At 40.4% G+C, this 22,271-nt stretch overlaps 1 protein-coding gene across 2 annotated transcripts in view; it reads right to left on the bottom strand.

Moving 5' to 3' along the window:
* Nucleotides 1-746: 746 nt before the first annotated feature.
* IARS1 (isoleucyl-tRNA synthetase 1) overlaps nt 747-22,271 on the bottom strand; it is an 86,403-nt gene continuing 64,878 nt past the window's right edge. For both annotated transcript variants that reach the window (XM_081847727.1, XM_081847726.1), the window contains exons 31-35: nt 16,454-16,565; nt 15,493-15,618; nt 8,315-8,455; nt 7,333-7,485; nt 747-1,307 (exon numbers count right to left, since the gene is read on the bottom strand). In XM_081847727.1, coding sequence (XP_081703853.1) covers nt 1,225-1,307; nt 7,333-7,485; nt 8,315-8,455; nt 15,493-15,618; nt 16,454-16,565 — 615 coding nt within the window. In that variant the 3' untranslated portion in view covers nt 747-1,224. The remainder of the gene's footprint in view (nt 1,308-7,332; nt 7,486-8,314; nt 8,456-15,492; nt 15,619-16,453; nt 16,566-22,271) is intronic.

The raw sequence follows: 22,271 nt of genomic DNA, 5'->3' as shown, positions 1-22,271 counted from the left end.
AAGACACCAATGTTAGTGAATTCTTTATTCAAAGCAGCCAAAGCGGTGCAGGCCTAGTGACTTTTCCCAGTAGGTCTTGCCCCCAATGAGGCAGCTGCAAGAACTGGAGGTCCTTGCTTTTCCACCGCTCCCTAAAGCTCCTCCCCTGGTTCCTTCCCCAACAGTCTATGGCTCTGGCACCTTGTATCTCATTGCTCCACCCTCTCCATTTCTCTGCATATAATGGGAGACCAGGGGGAAGGTGAGCTGGTTGTAGCAGGAGGGGGATACTCCCTGGTTTCTTCAGCAGCCTGCCTCATAGCTGCCTCTTGGGTCCCCTCCTCTTCTGCTTCTGAGCCCGGACTGCTCTCTGCCCCAGCCTCTTCCTGCTCAATAAACCCTGATGCCTCTTCAGCTTCTGGCGCCTCCTCCTCCAAGTCCGCTCCCTCTTTTCCTTCTGACCATGCATGGTCGTTCCACCACCAATCCCCTGACTCTGAATTCACGATGCCAATCAAACTGATTTATTTATTTTTGCTCCATCTTCATAACCAAGAAATAGTCACAAAGTGAAAGCATTTTTTAAAAATCAGCAAAGGCAAAGCACACTAAATTCTATCAAACCTACTTAGCAAAAAAACCAACAACAAAACCAACCAAACAATATTTACCTAGCTACAGTCTTGGTATCCGTGGCCCTCCAACACTCCTCTTTAAGACAAGCAGAGAGTTTCTTTAGTTAACCATTAAATCATGTAATGCAGCCATCTAGATAAAGCAATTTATTGTTCAAAATCATGGATATTAGAGAATGTGTGTCAATACATACTTCATGAATAGCCTGTCAGCATTGCTGAAAATACATCAGGTTACTCTTATTTAATTAGGGTTCAAGCCAACATAGCATAGTATGAATATTGCAGAAACAGAAACATTTGAAAAACTGAAGACAGCCTCTCTATAAAGAACAGACAGAACAGCAATACTGAGGTACTCATCTCAATTTCTTTCAGGCCACTGCATAGATCCTTCTGAGTATTTGAGACTGGGTATTACTCTGCATAGCTTTTAAATATCTCGTAACATAATGAAAAATCACTGTATTTTAACCTAAAGCAGCATATTACACATGCACTGATAGAAACACATTCCATGTAGCGCTCCTGTTGTTCAAATCACCCTAAACACTTTAGGGATTCTATCCCAATTGCTAATCAGATTTCTCCATGAAAAAGTCCAAACTGTTCAACATTCAGCTGTTGTTGGTGCAGCATGAACATACACCGTCTTCGTATTTAAAGTTTTCATGGAGGTATTCCTTGTAATCTCTGAAAGAAAAGAGAACATTGGACATTATTTTTAAATTTTTCATCCTACCGTTCATGACCCAATGGTGCCAGGCTGGGTCGCAACATACACAGGGCATAAAAACAATCCATCTCATATAACATACATTTTTTTACAAAATCTGGTTTTTGTATTATAACAAAGTAACAGTTATTTTCTTAATGAAGCTTTATCATATCAAAGATCATATCGAAGAAAAATATGGAATTAGATTTGCAATCATCTAGAACAAGAGTTACAATTTATTTGTTAGGTGTCAATCAAAATCAAAATGAGGACTTCTATGTGTACCTTAACAGGTTTTATATTAATGTTCCCTACATTTCCAATTCTGCTCTGGTGTCAGAGACACATGCCTGGGTCACAGCATGTCCTTTTTATCTTAACATTGACATCAAACTACTCTGAAAGCGTTACCAGGAATCTACAAGATAGATGTACTGGTAAACCCAGACAGCGAACAGGTGCATCCACCTGGATCAGTTATAGGCCTGATATATGTGTCACTTTAATGGCATATGAGTGGAAACATTGAGTCTGCTTCCCTCGTTGGTAACCTCTGAATAGAAGGGATTATGTGGAGTGAATGGGCTGGCTGATGTGGTTACTTTCCATGGCAACGTTGCCAGTCCTCATGGCAGCTGTGGCACTCTCAGCACTCCCTATGGAGCCTCATCTGGCCTTTGGCTAGATGGGAGTTGCACCTCAGTGTGCTTAAGACCCAACCTAATTTTTGCAGTGGGCTGCTCATTTACCTGAAAAAATAAAAAAGAGATCTATAAGCTGAAGCTCATCTCTATTTTGCAGTCCAAAAAACAAAATTAGGAATCCTCTTAAAAAGCTAAAGAATATGCCACTTCAAATATAGCACTTGTTTCCTCAACTAACAGTAGGCCTAGGCGATGTATTGAGAGAATGCGATGGCAGCTTCAGCCGGTGGTATATTGCAGGTGAAACCGCCGCCACTCCCAAGTCCCTCTGCTACCAGCGCTGCAGAGGTACTCAGGAGCAGCAGCTGTTTCACCTGCGATATACTGCCAGGTGAAACCACCATCGCTCTACCCCTCATACCGCAGAGGGAGGAGCAAGCTGTATTGCAGGGCTGATACAGCTTAGTCCTCCCTTGGCTTCTTTACACTGCTCCCGCACCCCTAAGTGAGCGAGCCCTATACCTGACCTGGGAGCCAGAGAGGCATGGGGCTCGCTCAACTGGGGGGCAGGGGCAGGGGCTCAGCTGGGGGTGGGGGTGGGCTGAGGCCAATGCAGCTTGTTTTTTCAACCCTGCGATATATCACCAGACTGTGATGTTAAGCTTGGTGATACACTGCGATGTTGAAAAGCTGATATAGCCCAGCCCTAAAGAACAGTCCAGCTTAAACTGATAGAAAATGAACTGAAAGATACAGAAGGTAAAAGCATAAAACCTGCTTCTGAATTTACTTATTTAAAGAGTGTAGTTAGCAATATGCCAGTACGCAAGATAAGCCTGCAGCAAACAAATCATAGCTGCAAATGATTCCCATTGCAATATGTGCACAATTGCTTCATAAAGCAAAGCTGGCCATCCTGACATTGGTTTCAGCATGCTTTAATGAGTTCTGTCACCCTGGGTAGACACAGCATCTATAAACAGATAAATTACATCACTCGGCTTCTCCTGCTATCATAACAGCAGCACAGAAAGATATCTGCGGTGAAGAGCATTTTAGGTCCAACACAGCATATAGATCCAACTCGCATGTCACAGACAGGAATACCTAGTCCTCCAGCACCACCAGAGCTTCCTACAGATGTTAATGTTGTTACCAGGTATGGGGCAAGCTTCCATTCATCCCTTTTCATGAGTTCATGCCTTCATAAGGGCCACAAGTCAGAACCTGGACCTTCTCAGCACTAGACCAACAGGTAGAACCCTCTCTCTCTTTTGGGCCCTAGAAACAAGTGGAGCCACTTTCTTTTTGTTATTTCTGCAGTCTCACTGTTTTTGAAAAATTAATTTGCTAGCCTCATGCCAGAAATGAGAGTGTGGTGTCCTACCAAGTACAGTTTGTGTCAGATAAGGTTTATCATCTTTTAAACCTGCCTCTGGAGTATCATGTTCAGAGGATTAGAAATCACCACCTGACTGTAATAGAAGATTCATACAACCAGACTGCCACATGAATACCATTAGCATTTAAATTCCTGAGCTGATAAATGTTTGCTGTCCCACACCCTCCTCTCCACCTATAGAAGTCCGTATCTCACTCATTTGGTATGCAGATATTTATCAATTTACAACAAATCTTATGCCAGGATAGATAAGGCGCCATTGCCTCTCAGTTGAACTGGACAATTTATGCCTCTGCACAAACTGGAAAAAAATTTAAAAAAAAATCAGTGGAACCATGTAGTTGTGATAAGAGCCTGAATTTCACACCCAACTCATTCCCCCCAATCTATTTTGCAATGCAAATTTCAAGAGATAGGCTGTTTTCATTAAATATGATGCTGCAATTGTTGTAAATCTCCCGTCAAACCTCAAACTGCTAACAAAACTGCTGATGCTATGAAAAAATGCTAAAGACATGATGCTATGAAAGACTGGCTATAATTAGCACCAAAGTCCCTTGAATTTTCTAATATATGCAAAGAACATAGGGGATGAGATGGAGTAAGCCTCATTTCATGCTGGGCCTTGGAGAAAGGCACAAACAGCAGGAATTTTACTCACTGGTCCAACCTCCTTCGATGCCTGGAGCAAAATGACATGCTCTGTTCAAACAAACATCATCTGTACAGTGAAGACGAGCGGGTCAAGACTGCACTTATTGGCCCCACCCCGTAACCTTGCACATTTAACAAAGTAGAATCCCAGATCACGCATATACATCATGATGTGTCAACAGTCTTTCTTTCTCTCTTAGTTTGTGCCAGGAACTGAAATGACAGAGGCAGCAAGATTCAAGCTGCTTGACATAGAGCAAGACAACACCTCATCCCTGCCTCAGGTTCTCTGTGACTGCAGAGTACCATACCTTATATATCAGAAAATGGGGAAGTAATCTCTTGTTCCAGCTTGACAGCTGAAGTAGGGGCAAGCAGCAGTTACCAGAGTTAAATCTATGGCTGTTATTATTGTTACCAACATCCATCTGTGCCATCATTGAGTGAAGGATCTCTCAAAATGCTCTGCCATTTCATTTTATCCATAAACCCTGCTTGAAGCCAACAACAATTTCTCCCCTAGACACATCCATAAGTTTCGGAGGACTACATTACGGTTCATTACAAAATGTTTTTCATGAGACCAAGTAAATGAAATAAATAAAAAGTGATGTCTAACACTGGCCTGGTTTGCAAACCAAACGATGGCATGAATATGCAGATTCCTGGAGACAAGCTTGCAACTGCTTTGCTTCTCCTCCCCCGCCCAACCGCCTTTTTTACTCCAAGGTTTGGCTTAGCATGTAGTCCAAACCCAGGTTCATGGCTCACCTCCCTAACAATGAGCTGCAGCAAAGAACAATAACAAGCCACAGTCTGGCTTACCATGTCATGCAAACAAGATCACTGGCAGCATTCTCAAAATAACCGCTGCCAATTTAATGCTAGATTTTAATATCCACACACTCATCAATATGATAAATCAATAGCTCTTACTGTTAAGACAAATGCATTTTACTTTTTAAAGTGCTTGTTACTAAATGTACGGCACACTTTAAAAAAGTTCACATCATGTTCCTGATTGAATTAACTGACATGCTTAACTGTAGCAAAAGTTCCTCAAATAGTAGTAGAATAAAAAAAAATAGGAAATTTTCTTGAATGAGATATACACATATTTCAAGTGGACAATATCTAATTACTATACATCATAGAGTTTGTCAGTTATTTTACCAAGTCAGTCATTTTACTGAGATAATTGTCAGACAATCTTCATGGAACATTTACTGTAATAACGTTTTTCTGCCATGCAACACTGACAGAAGATGAAAATCAACTTTGTTCTAGCATTAAAATGCAATGTTCAATTCCTCTCACGTTTTCTCAGGTCATCAAGATTTCAAGTACTGCCTCATTTTCCATTTACACAAGTTGCTGTGTTTTGTTTTATGCCTTTCTCAAATGCTTTAAGTTTAATGAGATAAAATGTCTCAATTTCAGATGCTTTTACGTGTTTAAATAAGCATACAGTAACCACTTTATTTGAGAAAACAGTCTCCACAATACCACTAAGGGAGCCTGGGACACCTGTTGTATTTTCAGATCTTAATTTTGTTTTGATTAGGACAGGGGCCTGACAGGCCTCATAAGGACTGCTGCTGTGACTGCTGGCCAGCAAGGACTGGGGTATTTGGGGAAAAGTTTTGTTTGGAGTTTTTGGTGTTGTTACTGATATTAAGTGATAACTATTTTTATTTTTATGTGTAAATTGTTCGGGTTGGTTATGTAGTTTTTAATGTGATTTATTTATTTTTATGACTACTTTGCTATTGTTTATAATTACGTAGATCAGGGATGTCCAACAGGTTGATCGTGATCTACTGGTCAATCGCGGGGGGGGGGGTTTCAATCGCAGTTGATCGCAGGATCCTGACAACCCAGCACTTTTCCCTTAACACAGTGGTTTCCAAGCGATGCACTGTGGCAATCTGTGGCCCCTTGAATGATGGTCATGGGCGTTTTGGGGGAAGCCATGGGCAGCACCGGGGAATGGGGAACGATATTGGAAGGAAACTATCCTTCTTTCCAATTGGTTGACACTGCTGTTACTCAGTTGGTACCACCTACCATGCAACTGCACTTGTCATTTACTGGTCAAAAGGCTTGTCATTTCACACTCTTCCCTCCCACGCAGAGCCACGCCTTGTTCTGCCCCCTTGCTCGCTACATGCCATGTGCAAAGGAAGAGGGGGTGAGTGGTTAAACCAGCTGCAGGGCAGTAACTGGATCCCCAGGCAGGGAGACCTTGCAGGGTTCCTACTTATTTCTAATGCTGGCACCAAGGGAAAGGTGTTAGGGGGTGGGGAAGGACCCATACAAGTGGCACACTCCTGGAGTTGGGACACTGAGGTTCAGCAAACCTTCACTTGTCATGCGAGAGAGACAGGTGACCTGGAACCCTGGTTTGTAAGGGCTGGTGGGGAAAGTGGGGGAGGACGCTGCCAATCTAAATGGTGTATTCATAACTTTCTAGACAGTAAGTCTGGTTGGGCTCAGTGGGACTTAATTTTTATAAACCCCCATAGGATTGGGCTGCAAATAGGCAGCTGTGAACATCTGTAAGACACACTTCCCACAGGCTAAAGAAGAATTCTAAGCTTCGCTGCTGGTGCTTGGTCTTAACAGCTGTTGTGGTGGCAACTCTGCTTTAAGGTTCTAGTTTTCCAAACTGGGATTCTGTTAAATACTTCATTTAATGGTGAGATACCAGTGGGCATGTTAATAGGTAAGAACTTGTCACTTCTTGCTTTGGCCACAAGTGACTTGATCCAACCCCAGCCCCGTACTTTGCTGGGGGCAGGAATTCAGTAGGGCTTCAGCAGGCATGGTTAGTATTGTAGGGAATGATGAAACAACACAAGTTTTACCAGGTATCCCACAGGAGAGCTGCAGAAAGACTGTAATTGGTCAAAGGTGGCATGCACTCAAAAAGGCAGAAAACCTCTGCCTTAACAGATTGGTTTATCACCCCAATGAGAACTAGGCCAGTGTACGTAAAAGATGTGTGAAGACAGTACTGTTTCACACACTAGCAGGGGCTGACATGACTGACTGCTCCTCTGCACAAAATCTTTCTGTGCACATTGGACATTTACATAATGGGAAAAGGTTGTAGCTGAGCCTTCTCTCTACCATGCTGGGATTTATTTATTTATTTATTTTGTTCTAACACAGATTTTATTAAATTATCTAGGAGTTTTTTTATTAAAAAAACCAAGAAACTCTAAGAGCAGTATGAGACTTATCACAGCATGAAGCAATGTAAATGTGAGTTGCATAAGGACAACTCCCTCTGCTTACCTTCTGTCAGCGCTTCATCCAGGAACAATTTTAGCCGTCTGCTTCTGAGTCCAAACACTTTCCCCGTTTCATGCAGAAGCCCTTGATATGTGAGTCCGTTCTGACCAACCGGATTTTCCATTAGAAGAGTTCCCACCAATCCATTCAGACACTCTGCAGGAAACAAGTTGTGATGATTCTCAGCAGCGAAAAAGAAACAAAAGGTTTCCTAACATCCCACAGGCATGCATTTCTCCTACACCCTCCTAGAAATCTGATGCCAGCCTCAGGCTGTAATCCCATGTGCACTTACCCAGGAGCAAGCCCCATTAAATACATGGGATTGCATGGGGATGCACTATCATTCATAATTCACAGCCTGAGCAAGGCTGGAATTTGGCTGCCTAGTGTTAAGAAAGGATTTTGCAATGCTTTTATATTAAAACTACGATGATATGGCAATACAATTTGTCTAGCATAAATGTACAACATCTACAGAATTTGTGAGAACAAGATCAAGGTGATAACTGAACTTGCTCAAGACATGAGAAGTTTATGAGTACATGCAATGGGATTGTCGAGTAAATGCCTCTGTTTCGCACACATCCAGAACAGCTGCTCTCCAGTATATATCCTTGAGCTGGTCTTGTTAATTCTATTTTCAGCTCTAGAGATAATTTCGTTTTGTCTTCTTATGTCCTATAAAACCCCCAGGCTACAACTTACTGTTGCCTTTCCCCGCAATATCACTTCAGTTCTTTACCTTACCTCCCTCAAAAGAAACTCCATCATGTCAAAACGTTAATAGTATTACTGTTTGGGGAGAGGCAGAAAGAGCATGACTTGTGCCTGTTTAATTGTGTGATTGGGGGGGGGGGGTCATATGTAACCACAGCAACTGGAAACAGGAAGCAGCCATGCCTTTAGCTAGATTTCAAACGGGGCCCAAGATTTAAGTTGCAATAAATAATTTGATCTCGTATCATATGATCAGTATAATTACCTTGTGGTTTTGCATTCACTAGTTGTAAATTGATATACTGACAGAGGAAGCCATCAAGACTGTTCAAGGCTGGCACTGACCCCGCAGTTACATGAAGCATCTTTCCACTGAGACTCAGCAAGTCTGTTTGGTTTTTCAGTTCTGAAAAGAAAAATCCAGCTGCTATAAGCAAACCAACAAGCAACATCTCTCCCAGTTATCACCTGATACTGGTCAGCTGCTTACAGTAAGTTTGCTTTCAGATGCAGTTCACAGATTGTTGGCATCCATCTGTTTTGAGAGACAATGGAGTGCACCTCTGGGGGTGAAGTCAAACTGCTGAAGAATCACAGCGCCTGCTGTGGCTGCAGATACCAGTAACTTGTAACAGCTACCTCCTGTATTGTTTTGCTGTGTTAGCAGCACCGAAGTGACCTCTCCAGGGTGCTAGCCTGGGCAGTGTGTATGGAGTTCACAGATACTCCTCCTTAAACTGGAAACATTTTTGTCTGATTATTTGTATTCACTTGCTGGGAATACTTATAGTGCAGTAGAGATTAGGTGTTGTTGATAAACCTCATGTCAGCCCCAGCCAGCGTAGCCAATGATCAGGGATGATGAGACTTCTAGTCTAGAAACATCCGCAAAGCCAGTTTTGCCATCACCAATGTATATTGGCATAAAGAGAATAAAGATTAGAAAGCATCTTTGGACTGGATTGATGTGCCTGGATCGGGACGTCCTACATTGCAAAGTCTGGGCCATTCTTATGTTACCAGGGTGTCAAGACTCTCAGTGTTGCATCCTATTTCTGCAAGGAGAAGTCTTGTTCGAAAGAATTCTAAAATCTTAGTGAGAGGGTCAACAAGCATATAGCTAGAGGTGCACTCAAGACTTTCATTTTTTTTTTTTTTTATAATAATTTTTATTGATTTTACAACATAAAGAAAAAACAAAACAAACATAATGCGACTTCCCCAAACCTCCCCTTCACTGCATCCAAATTTCAAAATTTTTAGCAATTCTTCATCCCATTTTTATATTTAATTCTCTTTAAAAAGAGTTTCTGCTTTATAAATTTCGATTTATAGCTGTAATTCTTAGTGTCCAATCCCCTGACATCTTAACATTCCGAAATTTTACAACAATTTTTAAGATAGATTTTAAATTTTTTCCAGTCCTCCTCCACTGTCTCTTTCTTCTGGTCACGGATTCTGCCGGTCATCTCTGCCAGTCCCATAAATTCAGTCACCTTGGTCTGCCATTCTTCCAGAGTAGGTAGTTCTTTAGTCTTCCAATACTTCGCCAAAAGGATTCTTGCTGCTGTTGTTGCGTACATAAAAAAGGTCCTATCTTTCTTTGGTACCAATTGGCCGACCATGCCCAAGAGAAAAGCCTCCGGTTTCTTTACAAATGTCCACTTAAGGATTTTCTTAATTTCATTATAGATCATTTCCCAGTAGGCCTTAATCTTTGGGCAGGTCCACCAAAGGTGATAAAAAGTTCCTTCACATTCATTACACTTCCAGCAATTGTTATTGGGCAAATGATATATCTTTGCAAGCTTGACTGGGGTCATGTACCACCTATAGATCATTTTCATTATGTTCTCTTTCAGGGCACTACATGCCGTAAATTTAATACCTGTGGTCCATAACTGCTCCCAGTCAGCAAACATAATATCATGACCAATATCTTGTGCCCACTTAATCATGGCTGATTTAACCGTTTCATCTTGTGTGTTCCATTTTAGCAGCAGATTATACATTCTAGACAAATTCTTAGTATTGGGTTCTAGCAATTCTGTTTCTAACTTTGACCTCTCCTTCTGAAATCCTAGTTTTCTGTCCTGCTTAAAAGTTTCATTAATCTGGTAATAATGTAACCAGTCTCGGACTTTAGGTTTCAATTTCTCAAAACTCTGTAGTTTCAGCTTTTCACCATCATATTCTACAATTTCACAATATTTTGGCCAGTCTGTATCCATGTTCAATCTTTTTACCGCCTTAGCTTCCATTGGTGACAGCCACCTGGGGGTTTTACTTTCAAACAAATCTTTATATCGATTCCATACATTATACAATGCTTTCCTAATAATATGATTTTTAAAATTTCTATGTACCTTTACCTTGTCATACCATAAATATGCATGCCAACCAAAACTATTATCATAACCTTCCAAGTCCAGAATGTCTGTATTCTCAAGAAGTAGCCATGGTTTCAGCCAGCAAAAAGCTGCTGCTTCATAATAAAGTTTTAAGTCCGGCAGGGCAAAGCCCCCTCTATCCTTTGCATCAGTCAAAATCTTAAATTTAATTCTGGGTTTTTTGCCCTGCCAGACAAATTTAGATATATCTTTCTGCCACTTCTTGAAACAGTCCATCTTATCTAAAATTTGCAATGTCTGGAACAAAAACAACAATCTCGGCAATACATTCATCTTAATTACAGCAATTCGGCCTAACAAGGAAAGTCTCAGTCTTGACCATATATCGAAATCTTTCTTCACTTCAGCCCAGCATTTCTCATAATTATCTTTAAATAAATTCACATTCTTAGATGTTAAGTTCACCCCCAGATATTTTACCTTTTTAGTAATTTCCAAACCAGTTTCTCTTTGAAAACTATCTTTTTCCCCCACCGTGAGATTTTTTTCCAACACCTTTGTCTTGTGTTTATTCAATTTAAAACCTGCTACCTGACCAAATATTTCAATAAGTTCCAAAACTCTTTTTGTACTAGTTTCTGGCTGTTGTAGTGTCAAAACTAGGTCATCTGCAAATGCTCTTAGCTTATAATGTTTAGTTCCGACCTGTATACCTTTAACCAGCTGGTCTCTTCTAATCATGTTAAGGAAAACCTCCAGTACCGATATAAACAATAGAGGGGAAATTGGGCATCCCTGTCGTGTCCCTTTCTCTATTGGAATTTCATCCATAACCATACCATTTACAATAAGTTTGGCCTTTTGCTCAGAATAAATTGCACTTATACCATTTTCAAAGTTCTTGCCTACCCCCATTCCTTGGAGATTCCTCTTCATAAAGCTCCAACAAATATTGTCAAAGGCTTTCTCTGCATCCACAAAAATCAAAACAGCTTTTCTATTTATGTCAGTTTCCAAAAGTTCTAGAATATCTATAATATTCCTCACATTGTCTGACAAATGCCTGCCTGGTAGAAAGCCTGTTTGGTCCCTGTGAATCTCCTCTAACAGCACTTTTTTGAATCTTTTTGCTAGAATGTCTGCAAAAATTTTATAATCCACGTTCAAAAGTGATATAGGGCGGTAATTCTTGACTTGATGTTTCTCAGTTTCTGTCTTTGGTATAAGTGAGATGAATGCTTCCTTCCACGATTCGGGAGCCTTTTTCCCCTCCAAAATTTGATTGCAGACTTCTTTCAATGGTTGTATTAACCAATCCTTCAATACTTTATAATATCTCGCAGTTAATCCATCTGGTCCTGGTGATTTTCCCAGCTTCATATCCTGGATGGCACTCTCTATTTCTTGATCTGTAATTTTCTCGTTTAAACTCCTTCTGTTGTTTTCAGAGATTTTTGATAGTCCGTATTTTCCAATAAATTCTTCTATCTCCTGTTCATTTTTTGGCCCTTGTTTGTATAATTTCTTAAAGAAACTTTGAAAACAATTACTTATCTCATTTGGTTTATTAATAGACTTCCCATCTACTTCGAGTGATGTCACTGTATTCAATTTTTGTCTCTTTTTCAGTTGCCAAGACAGTAGCTTCCCACATTTATCTGCAGATTCAAAAGTCTTTTGTCTCATTTGTTTAATTTTCCATTCTATTTCCTGGTTCGTCAATTCCATATATTGTGTTTGATAGAATTTTATTTCTCTTAATATCTCCTGGGATTTAGGCTTAGATCTCAATTTCTTCTCCCCTTCTTTTATTAGATTCCAAATTTTCTCTTTCTTCTCATTCTGCTTTTTCCTCTTTATTGAATTCTGTTGTATTAGGAAGCCACGCATCACGGCTTTACTTGCGTCCCAAATGATTCTTTTTTCTGTGTCTGATCTCAAGACTTTCAAAAAGCTTTTGATAAAGTACCGTGCCCAAGACTCCTGAGTAAGTTTGGAAGTTATGGGTTAAGAGCTACTGATCCATAGGACAAGGAACAGGAAGCAGAGGGTAGGAATAAATGGACAGTTCTTTTAGTGGAGGGTATAGAAAGCGAAGTTTTCCAAAGATCCATATTAGGACCTGTGTTTTCAGAAATGCTCATGAATTATCTAGAAATAGGGGTGAGCAGTGAGGCAGTTGGGTTTGCTGAGGACACCAATTTGTTCAGGTGAGTTAAAACAAAACGTAAGATTTCCATGTAAGTCTATCATTACTGTCCAGCCTAACCTACCATGCAAGATTCTGGGAGGGGGGACCCCATGCATGCTGTCCTGAAATCCTTCTAGAAACCATTTTTAAAAAGTTTATTATTTATTAAAGTTATCTTCCGCCCTTCCTCCCAAAGGAGTCTCTAACAGAGCTTTCTTGCTTATTTTGCCCCTTTTGATTCTTTTTTTAAAGTGTGCTGCCTAGAAGGACAACGAAGACTGCTAACAAAGGAGAAGACATTTATTAATGCATTTATTGCATTAAGAAGTATTGCACAAAAGGATTTATTTGATTTTTTTCATCTGCAGAAGGCAGAAATTCTGACAGCATCAGACTAAAAGTCTAGTGCTTGAATAAATTTACCTGCAAATAAGGATGGCACACCCAATCATTATCAGTCAATGAATTGCAAGAAATGCCATATTAGGATTTACACAACTCAGATAATCTACACATTATGTGAACGTGCCATAAATTGGGGTGGGGATCTGCCAATACACACCACTTAAAAAGCAATTCCAACACCTTTTGCCCTCTCATGCCTGATATGACATTTTGGAGAAGGTGTATCAATGAACTGGTGCCATCCTGTGTGAACATAAATCACAAGTCTTCCAAACACTCTGAAATTAACTTGTTAATATATATACATATGCACACACACATATATGAGTGACAATACAGCAAGAATAATTTTAAGTTCAAATCAGTTGAATAGATCTTCAACTTATTTGAATAAATATAAAGAGATATTACAGAATCTTACAGAGCTGCATTTTAAAGCAAGTGAATTAATTACAAAAAAAAATTCTATAGCTGTGTAGAATTATGTGGAGCAAAATATATTTGTCCATACTTTTATATTTAGAAAAATCACATTCTAAGACATGCAAATTAGTCTGCCTCTCTTTGTCTGCCAAGCAAAACCACATAAGCAGATACATAATTTGGAATATGAGCTCAATATTCAGTAAAGGTGCTATAGCTGAACATTTGGTTCAAAATGCTGAGTAGACCAGAGATAAACCTTCCCACTGACCCTCATCACTAAGTGATGATACAGCAGATTCAGCTGTATTGCTTTGTGCTCATGTGGCTCGATGAGCACATTGCTCTTTGTGCAGGTTTGTTTTTTACTCCAAAGATAATGGCACCATGCATCTTGACACAGCAGAGAGAATAATACAGCTCAAGATGATCCGGGCAAACAAGAAATCACTTTAATTAACAGTTTTAAAAATGAAAAGTGCTTTCCTGTTACCTGACCGTTTCGTCTTTTTCATATATAGCTTTCTCTGTTTACAACATTAGGATATTAAACACAAAGCAGAAAAAAATGTGGAATCATTCTATTATCTGTCCTGTTTCCTAAACCCTATATTTACAATGCATATGTATAAGCTAAAACTGCCAACATCTGGTGTAGACCACAATTTAGTTTCATATAGTAAGGAGATAAACTAAATATTGGGCAGTTTTTTGCAAAATCAATAGATCTCTCCCAAAACACAACTAGGCACTGCTTTCACTGTGAGTTAGCTTTGGCTGTCATCACATAGACAAATCTGATTGGCTGCATCATTACCGTTGCTAGGAAGAAGGCCAATTTGAAGGGTGAGAAAGCTGCAGCCAATTGGGCTTGTGAGAACAAGCTCACAGTGGAGTATTTCTACCACCACAATCAGAATACAAAGGGCTTACCAAGAAGCAGCCACCTACATACGTCACTGAGAAGGAAAGCACTTTTTACAGTGGAGAAAGATTTTGTTAATAGCCCCCCTCACTCAGGCTCACCCCTAACTGCTGTTTCACCTTCTTCTTAATATCCATGGTAAAAGCTACCAAACAAAACCGATGAGATAACTATGTGTGAGCAGTATAAAACTTCTGTAAAGTGTGCTATGCAAAGTATACTCAAAAATATATTTCTGAAAGGTGCATGAAAGCCTTTAAGCAAAGTACTAGTGTGAAACTGTATGCTATGGCGTATTTAATTTCTCTTAAATTCTTTTTTTAAAAAAAGAAGAAAAAATTGACAGCTAGGATACCAGCCACAAGGGGGTTCAGGAAACCTCCATAGGGTCTATGTGATTTCCATGTGTTGCTACAGGATCAGCAGTTTCTTTTTTAAAAAAAAAAATGTTAAAAGGGTAACAATGGCCATACAACACAATATGAACATAGTGTGAATTTTTTACTCAGATCCTTTTGTTACTTTTTATTGCATCAGTCATGTTCTGTTTCTTGTCGCTGCAAAGTTTTATGTGTCAAAATTATTGTCTACCTGTTTAAGAGAGGAACAAGTTAAAACCTAAAGTGTATTTTAACAAAATTGTTCTGTATATACAAGTCTGGAGATCTTCAAACCTCCGTATGACAAAACACTTCAAAGTGGCAACAGCAGAGAAATGGCTTTATGACAGCTTTAGAATGTAAACCACATACGTTCTAACTATATCAGAGTTTGAAATGCTACCACAACTTGTTCTTCTGGGTTTAAGTAGCCAAATAAGGAGTCAAAAAGCACTCTCCTGAACATTCCATCTGAAATTGAGCAAATTTACCACAGAAGCAGCCTTCAGGAGGATTTCTTAAAATACAATTCTGGAGTTGTTTATAACCAGTTTCAACAGTGTATAAACTTCTTGTCAAAAAGTAAAGTAAAACACAGGTCCAAGACTAGGCATACTTCCAAGGAGATTTTAATTTTAAAGCAAGTGTCACCTGTGCTATAAAACTGCAGTAATAATAATTTCCCCAAAACATGCAAACACACAGAGACCATGAGAAGGGTGTGCTGCTTGCACATGAGCCCTCATCACACTTAACCACACTACCCACCTGTTTTTCCATTGAAAACCGCTAACTTTGAATTTTCAAGACCAAAAATGCATGAAATGGTGTTAACGAGTTTGGAGAAGTCTAATGTATTATCTCCTTTGGGATTTTCCAGCAACACCATACCAGCTGGAAAGAGAAGCACAAAGCAGCAATTGTAAGAAACCAATTTTGTTTAATCAATTCGTTGTCAATACTGTTACACCTATATGTAAGGGGTGGGGGGCAGGCCCGGGGAACAAATGTGGCTCTTGGGACTCTCCCTGGCCATTTCCCCTTCCCATTTCTTCTCCATACATCCCTCAATTGATTTTGCCTGGCTGGAATGTAGGTTGCTGTACAAAGGCAAAAATCACATCCGTTGCTGTACCCATCGTTGCCTCCTATCCTTGGCATGAGGCCCTCAGAGAGCTGTGAATACACACCTACTGGGTGAATACATTTACCAAGCAAGTTACTTGGATTGCACAATTCTTTCATCTCATCCAGGAATTATAACTTCATTTCAATTATATCAGTTCAATTATATTCTTTAAAATTGGCACTAAATAACCAAGCACAATGGTTCAAATGGTTAAGATGCCTAAACACAATTCTCAAGGTTGACTTTGTTAAAAAATATTTATTTTTCAAAAAGAAATTTGTCAGGTTTAAAACATATGTAAAACTAATTCAAAGGAGCCAAAGGAGGTTGAAACTGATTTTTCTTGAATGGTTGCTCTCACTGCACATAACAAGGCACATGAGAAATAGAAATAGCTTCCAAAAGCCGCTTGCGATCTGGCACAGGGGTCAAGCCTTCAAAAGGAAGAAGTCTTATTAAGGATATGCAAACCCTTTGTGTGAGCTACCCTTTGGGTCCTTGCCATAACCTTTTTAAAAAGCAGTTTTTGATTTTTGATGCAGCAGTTTCAAAGAAGACAAATGACAAGTATCTTTCAGAAATAGTTTAAGGAATTCCTACCTTGCTCTTTCCCATTCACAGAGATGTTCAGATTGACATAAGCACATGCTGGCTCAATGCGATGATTCAGAGCACCTTTGGCTAGTGTAATTTCCAGTTCTGATCCCTTCAGCTAAATAAACAAGCGTTACATTTTCTTAAAATTAATATTCTAAGAGGAGACACTCAAACTATTTCCCCTCAGAATTATTACAACTTGGAAATGCTGCAGGGATGATAGTGACAATAGTTGTAATTTAACGCTGCTTCATAATAAAAGACTGCAATACAGTATGTTAGCAGAGGCAACCCTGGTGACATTAAAAATACAATATTTGCAATTTATAAGCCAGCAAACAAACTTTTAAGGCTGCAAAAAAGTTAAATGCAGAAAATCAAAGGAAGACAGAAAGGAGTCACAGCAGCACATGCAGATGATTATGAAATGCCATTTCTGGGTCTGCTAATGTTGGCCACTAGGGGGCAACTGTTACTACCCATTAGCCACCAGGAAACTGTCACATTTCAAAGCTGAATTAAGAATTCTGAATAGTAAGAAAGTGTGGATGCAAAGCTACACACAAAAAAACCTTCACAGCTACCATGCAAGTATTAAGGCCCATTTTCCCCAAAACGTTATTATTTTTATTTATCTGGGTGCACATAGGACTGGAACCTGTAGACTTAAACCTGTAAAAATGCCTTTAAAGACTGGGTAGTATTTTGCTGAAGAGTAGCATTTTAAAGCCCCTTCATGGATCACTGCCTTGCCGTGGCGAAGGGGCTTGAAGAACTCAGAGAAGCTATGAACTATGCCGAGCAGGGCACCCAAGATGAATAGGTCATAGTGGAGAGTTTTGACCAAACGTGATCCACCTGGAGCAGGAACCGGCAAGCCACTCCAGTATCCTTGCCAAGAAAACTCCATGGACAAAGACAACAGGCATATAAAAGTTATGACGCTGGAAGATGAGCCCCTCAGGTCGGAAGGCGTCCAACATGCTACTGGGGAAGAGCGGAGGACAAGTACAAGTAGATCCAGAGCTGATGAAGCGGCTGGGCTAAAGCCGAAAGGACGTTCAGTTGCGGATATGCCTGGAAGCGAAAGGAAAGTCCAATGCTGTAAAGAAAAATATTGCATAGGAACCTGGAATGTAAGAACCATGAACCTGGGTAAGTTGGATGTGGTCAAAAATGAGATGGCAAGAATAAATATTGACATCCTGGGCATCAGTGAACTAAAATGGACGGGAATGGGCGAATTCAGTTCGGATGACCATCATATCTACTACTGTGGGCAAGAAACCCGCAAAAGAAATGGAGTGGCCCTCATAGTCAACAAAAGAGTTGCGAAAGCAGTACTGGGATGCAATCTCAAAAATGATAGAATGATCTCGATACGAATCCAAGGCAGACCTTTTAACATAACAGTAATCCAAGTTTATGCACCAACTACTGGTGCGGAAGAAACTGAAATTGACCAATTCTATGAAGACTTACAACACCTTATAGAAGTGACACCAAAGAAGGATATTCTTCTCATTATAGGGGATTGGAATGCTAAAGTAGGGAACCAAGAGATAAAAGGAACAACTGGCAAGTTTGGCCTTGGAGAGCAAAATGAAGCAGGGCAAAGGCTAATAGAGTTCTGTCAAGAGAACAAGCTGGTCATCGCAAACACACTTTTCCAACAACACAAGAGACGACTCTACACATGGACATCACCAGATGGGCAGCATCGAAATCAGATTGATTATATTCTCTGCAGCCAAAGATGGAGAAGCTCGATACAGTCAGCAAAAACAAGACCTGGAGCTGACTGTGGCTCAGATCATCAGCTTCTTATAGCAAAATTTAAGCTTAAACTGAAGAAAGTAGGAAAAACCACTGGGCCGGTAAGATACAATCTAAATCAAATCCCTTATGAATGCACAGTGGAAGTGAGGAACAGGTTTAAGGATTTAGATTTGCTGGACAGAGTGCCTGAAGAACTATGGATGGAGGCTCGCAACATTATACAGGAGGCAGCAACGAAAACCATCCCAATGAAAAGGAAATGCAAGAAAGCAAAGTGGCTGTCCAATGAGGCCTTACAAATAGTGGGGGAGAGAAGGCAAGCAAAATGTGAGGGAGATAGAGAAAGATACAGGAAATTGAATGCAGATTTCCAAAAAATAGCAAGGAGAGATAAGAAGGCCTTCTTAAATGAGCAATGCAAAGAAATAGAGGAAAACAACAGAATGGGAAGAACCAGAGATCTGTTCAAGAAAATTGGAGATATGAAAGGAACATTTCGTTCAAAGATTACCATAATAAAGGACAAACGTGGTAAGGACCTAACAGAAGCAGAAGACATCAAGAAGAGGTGGCAAGAATACACAGAGGAATTATACCAGAAAGATATGGATGTCTCGCAAGCCCCAGGTAGTGGGGTTGCTGACCTTGAGCCAGACATCCTGGAGAGTGAAGTCAAATGGGCCTTAGAAAGCACTGCTAATAACAAGGCTAGTGGAAGTGATGGTATTCCAGCTGAACTATTTAAAATTTTAAAAGATGATGCTGTTAAGGTGCTACACTCAATATGCGAGCAAGTTTGGAAAACTCAGCAGTGGCCAGAGGATTGGAGAAGATCAGTCTACATCCCAATCCCAAAGAAGGGCAGTGCCAAAGAATGCTCCAACTACCGCACAATTTCACTCATTTCACACGCTAGCAAGGTTATGCTTAAAATTCTACAAGGAAGGCTCAAGCAGTATGTGGACCGAGAACTCCCAGAAGTGCAAGCTGGATTTAGAAGAGGCTGAGGAACCAGAGACCAAATTGCAAACATGCGCTGGATTATGGAGAAAGCTAGAGAGTTCCAGAAAGACATCTACTTCTGCTTCATTGACTATGCAAAAGCCTTTGACTGTGTCGACCACAGCAAACTATGGCAAGCTCTTAAAGAAATGGGAGTGCCTGATCACCTCATCTGTCTCCCGAGAAATCTCTATGTGGGACAAGAAGCTACAGTTAGAACTGGATATGGAACAACTGATTGGTTCAAAATTGGGAAAGGAGTACGACAAGGCTGTATTTTGTCTCCCTGCTTATTTAACTTATATGCAGAATTCATCATGTGAAAGGCTGGGCTGGATGAATCCGAAGCCGGAATTAAGATTGCCGGAAGAAATATCAACAACCTCAGATATGCAGATGACACAACCTTGATGGCAGAAAGTGAGGAGGAATTAAAGAACCTTTTATTGAGGGTGAAAGAGGAGAGCGCAAAATATGGTCTGAAGCTCAACATCAAAAAAAACGAAGATCATGGCCACTGGTCCCATCACCTCCTGGCAAATAGAAGGAGAAGAAATGGAGGCAGTGAGAGATTTTACTTTCTTGGGCTCCATGATCACTGCAGATGGTGACAGCAGCCATGAAATTAAGAGACGCCTGCTTCTTGGGAGGAAAGCAATGACAAACCTAGATAGCATCTTAAAAAGTAGAGACATCACCTTGCCAACAAAGGTCCGTATAGTAAAAGCTATGGTTTTCCCAGTAGTGATGTATGGAAGTGAGAGCTGGACCATAAAGAAGGCAGATCGCCGAAGAATTGATGCTTTTGAATTATGGTGCTGGAGGAGACTCTTGAGAGTCCCATGGATTGCAAGAAGATCAAACGTATCCATTCTTAAGAAAATCAGCCCTGAGTGCTCACTGGAAGGACAGATCCTGAAGCTGAGGCTCCAATACTTTGGCCACCTCATGAGAAGAGAAGACTCCCTGGAAAAGACCCTGATGTTGGGAAAGATGGAGGGCACAAGGAGAAGGGGACGACAGAGAACGAGATGGTTGGATAGTGTCTTCGAAGCTACAAACATGAGTCTGACCAAACTGCGGGAGGCAGTGGAAGACAGGAGTGCCTGGAGTGCTCTGGTCCATGGGGTCACGAAGAGTCGGACACGACTAAACGACTAAACAACAACAACAACAACAAGCATTTTAAAGATGCTAAAACCAGAGGAAATTAATTTTTAAGTCTGAATCCTTTGAAAGAAAAATTACCATTCCATTACTAAGTGGAAGTAGGGTTTCTTGTCCTTATTCCCCCCACAGTCTCATAGCGAGTCAGGGGAATGGAGCATGAGTGGCTGAAAGGACAGGGGGAAGTCACTCAAAAATGGGGTAATTGCTTGGAATTTTTGTGGTTTCATTAATATTCATTGCACCCTGATTTGCATCAGTATTTGTTCTAAAGCAAGGTTTTGGTACTGCTTTGGACTTTTTGCCTTTTTCATATATAGCTTTATTTTCCAGAAGGTAGTAGGTTGTTTAAGGCAGGCACAGGCAAACTCAGCCCTCTAGATGTTTTGGGACTACAACTCACATCATCCCCAGCTAACAGGACCAGTGGTCAGCGATGATGGGAGTTGTAGTCCCAAAACATCTGGAGGGCCGAGTTTGCCTATGCCTGATTTAAGGTTTTTAGGCTTAACTGAAACAGTATTCCAGCCTAAGCAACTAAAGGGCTTTTGACCTGATAAAATGAAAATATGAAAAAATTGCAAGACTCATCTATTCCATTTAGATCAACCATCCGTACATACACCAGTAAAATTAACATAGAATTTGCTTTTTCTGGCTGTCCCAGAACTGCACACATTGTTGCTCAGTATCTTTCATTAAACTATTATTCTCACCAAATTACATTTAAATCTGTATTCATCACAATGAATGGGACTGTCACCAACATCTTGCAGATTTGCCTCATTTTAACTGTATGAACAAATTATTAAATGACTATACACTACTATTTTCATATGTTTCCAAGTTATTTGCTAATGAAGTAATACAGGGATTATATTCTGGGGGCTTAGATTAGCTTTCTAGCTATCAAGCCCATATCAATAGACAAAAACATTTACATTTCTCTAAGGCAACTTCATAGATTACCAGAAAAGTAAATGACTACTTCCTTTAAAAAGTAAAGGGACCCCTGACCGTTAGGCCCAGTCATGGACAGGGGTTGCGGCGCTCATCTTCCTTTACTGGCCGAGGGAGCCGGCATACAGATTCAGGGTAATGTGGCCAGCATGACTAAGCCGCTTCTGGCGAACCAGAGCAGCGCACAGAAACGCCGTTTACCTTCCCGCCGGAGCGGTACCTATTTATCTACTGGAACTTTGATGTGCTTTTGAACTGCTAGGTTGGCAGGAGCAGGGACCGAACAAAGGGAGCTCACCCCGTCGCGGGGATTTGAACCGCCGACCTTCTGATCGGCAAGCCCTAGGCTTTGTGGTTTAACCCAAAGCGCCACCCCCGTCCTTTAAGATACACAAAATAACAGTTACATTGTGCGGTTTAAGTTTGTTGTGCAGCTTAAAAGAAATAGGCAACTTCACTGACTACCTTTTACCTTTGAAATAATTTCAAGACATGCATTGTTCTATTTTTTAAAAATCTACTATTTGATGTAAAAGAAAAAACAATGTATGGTTATTTCACACTTCTATACTGTGCTACCCAGATGCATTCACTTTATATTCAGGTGAGTATAATATATCCAACACATGCACTGGCCCAGCAAAAGACTTAACTTGGGAAGAGTAATGGAGCTGGCATTTTCTGTATAGGGAGATGCGCTATTTATAAGACACAACCTATGCCCAATAATACATATTGCTACATTTACACAACTCTTTGCTCTTATAAAGGATGGAGTTAGACCACATAAAGGAGGCATCTGCAAAACATGGTGTTCCTGTGAAATACCCAGCTTACAGGTGACATCCACATGATAAAAAGTGAAAGGTAGGCTCTGGGAGTTGAGAAAGCACTTTTTATGTCGGCAGTGGCT

Source organism: Podarcis erhardii (genome assembly GCF_964252035.2).
Source record: "Podarcis erhardii genome assembly, chromosome: 2".
Taxonomy (NCBI): Eukaryota; Metazoa; Chordata; class Lepidosauria; order Squamata; family Lacertidae; genus Podarcis; species Podarcis erhardii.
This window is presented reverse-complemented; position numbering and strand designations above follow the sequence as displayed.